The sequence below is a fragment of the Tupaia chinensis genome, unplaced genomic scaffold (assembly GCF_000334495.1).
Source record: "Tupaia chinensis unplaced genomic scaffold, TupChi_1.0 Scaffold000407_4, whole genome shotgun sequence".
Taxonomy (NCBI): Eukaryota; Metazoa; Chordata; class Mammalia; order Scandentia; family Tupaiidae; genus Tupaia; species Tupaia belangeri.
The window spans coordinates 4,994,909-4,997,630 of record NW_006159912.1 but is presented as its reverse complement, the minus strand read 5'-3'; the positions used below and the strand labels follow the sequence as shown (position 1 = coordinate 4,997,630).

The 2,722-nt window shown below is 39.4% G+C and overlaps 1 protein-coding gene across 1 annotated transcript in view; it reads right to left on the bottom strand.

Moving 5' to 3' along the window:
* Positions 1-2,722, bottom strand: part of PPM1D (protein phosphatase, Mg2+/Mn2+ dependent 1D) — a gene marked incomplete at its 5' end in the record, with an annotated part of 65,731 nt that overhangs the window by 3,789 nt on the left and 59,220 nt on the right. Inside the window, 1 exon segment of the mRNA XM_014590132.2 lies at positions 2,223-2,465. Within this exon segment, the coding sequence (XP_014445618.1) occupies positions 2,223-2,465 (243 nt within the window).

Below are 2,722 nucleotides of genomic sequence, written 5' to 3'. Positions count from 1 at the left end.
TCTTTAATGCTTGTCCCTGTTTTGTTTTTTTTTTTTTTTTTTTTTTTTTAATTTACACATTATTATTCTGATAGTATAGGTATGCTGGTTTTTCTTCCCCCACATCCTTCTTGGTCTTTTTGTTTTCTTTCTCTTTTTATTGGCATTCTGTGGGAACACAATGTATGTGTTACAATAGGCAACTGCTTAGTCTTATACTTACCCTAGATTAACTTGTTTCTTTAGTTTCAAAGAATTATTTAATTTTATTTATCATTATCATTTTTAAAGAATTATTTTTATTTAACTTTATTTATCTATTTTTAATTTGACCAGAGAGGGCCATAATAAGAGGGAGAGGGGAAGTGAGAAAGCAACCCACCAAGTCTGGGAATTGAACTGCAATCAGCCATGTGGGAGTCCAGTCACCTGCCAGCACCCATTATTTATTTTTTTAAATTTGTTACAGGGCTTATGCACTCACCAAAGAGATACAGAGAAAGAGCAGAAGAGAGAAAGAGGGAGAGTGAGAAAGCAAGCCACCAGGTCCAGGACTTGAACCATATGGGAGGTCCAGGCCACCTGCCAGGCCCACCCTAGATTAACTTGTATCACACTAAACTTTCTTGCATGTTCATGAAACATTTATGTGAAATTGAGAGATTACTTTCAAAAGAACACACTTTGGAAATCACACTGCTTCAGGGGCCAGATGGTGGTGCTGTGGTAACATAACTAGAGCTCAGGTTTGTGCCTCCAGGTGTCTGTGCATTCAAGATGCACATGGTGCATGCACAGGGTTTCTCTGTATAACCCTGGCTGGCTGAGGCCAAGGCTGAGGCTGAGGCTGGATCACTGTGTGAGGACTCTGTTGAGTCTCGGTCTCTCAAGAAAGAAATGAACTTAAAAAAAGAGAAAGAAACAAGAAATGTTCCTTCCTTCCTTCCTTCCTTTTTTTAAAGTTTTTTGCTATAAGGCATGTGTGCTCACTGGAGAGACAGAGAGAAAGAAGGAAAGTGAGATATCACCTCCCAGGGAGTACGGCTTTACCACAGTCCCCTCTCCTCCATATTGTTCTCTGGATTTTGACACGGCACACTCATATACATAACATGTTTTTCAAGTCTAGGTCTTGAACATAGTCGGCCATGTGAGCTCCACCTTGCCACCTACTGGCCCTCTTATACATGTTAATAGGTCTTATCAATAATTAGGTCTATAATCCTACAGAATAATAATATCAGCACTATTTCTGGGTTATGAGGCTCAAAAACATATATTATAAATGAAGATGTTTCCAAACATCTAAATGCTTTGCAAATAAATGTTCACATGTTCACAGTAATAGAAGGAGATCTATGAATTCCAAATACTAATATTCCACATGGGCTACAATCACTTTTCTGTTGGATACTGTATACACAGTTGGCACTCAAAATTACTACTTTACATTCAGGTGTGAGGGAGACTGACAGTAAGTCACATTAACAAAGATCTCATTTCTTTTTCTTTCTTTCTTTTTTTTTTAATAGCTTATTTTTTAAACCTAGTTTAAATCTATTATTGTATTAAATAAAGAATCTAAGAACTAACTGTTTTTTAGGTAGCATCAACCCACTAACTAAAGAAATTCTAGGGCTAGCCCTGTGAACAGTGGTTAGTGCAATACATCAAGAGCCAGATCTCACATTGTCATGCACAGTTCAAATCCTTGCCCTGGAAGCTTAAAAAAATATGCTGAACACAATACATACCTGCCCTTCAAAATCCTGACAGGATGGAGAAATGTAGGAAAAATTGTGGCACTAACATGCCTCAATGGAGGGTGCTTCCTCCCTCCTCCAAAACAAGTACATGTCCCCTTTGACAATTAAAAAAATTATTTTTAAATATTCTATTAAAACATCACTTTAAAAACGTCAAAATAGGTCCAGTCATGGTAGCACATAATGGGAGCTGCCACCTGGTAGGCTGGAGCCACCTGGGAGGCTTGGGTTGGATTCCCAGCCCACCCTGAAAAGCTGAGAGTGTGGTGGGACATGCCTACAGTCCAAGCAACTTGGAGACAGGAGGATCGGAGGATCGTGAGCTTATGGCCAGCATGGGCAAGACCTGTCTGAAAAAGCCAGGAATAGCAGAATACATCTGAGATCCCAACTACTCAGGAAGGTTGCAGAAGGATCATGACAGAGCAAGATGTTGTCTAAAATAAAATTAAATAAACAAACTTTAAAAATATATACCTTGACCGGTGGTGTAGAACATGGGGAAGGAGGCATCACACAGGTTTCTTGACTATTATAGGAAGGGCTGTCACTCAAGTTTAGATAGAACTCATCTTCACTGGTGGAGCTCCCTTGACTGTCCACTTCTGGAGAGATGCAGATTACTATGGCACTGGTGTTATCTGCTCGGAGCATACGCTGCCTCCAGCGGCCTAGTGCTCGATTCACCAGCATTTTGGCACAAGATTGTCCATGCTCACCCTGTATTTAAAAGAACAAGGAGAGGGAAACTAACAACTCAGATTTAGTTGCTTCTACATCTGTACCAAACTAACAGTTGGCCAAAATTAGTGAAGCTCCCAATTTTCAAATATTATCCACAATTCCCATACCTATGTTAAAATAGTACTCCTTACAAGTTTAAAAAAAATCATAAAATTTGGCTTGGTTAAAATTCATTTGTATCCCCCCACCCCTTCCTTTATAAGAGAGAGGGAGAACATGAGTGAAAGGGACAG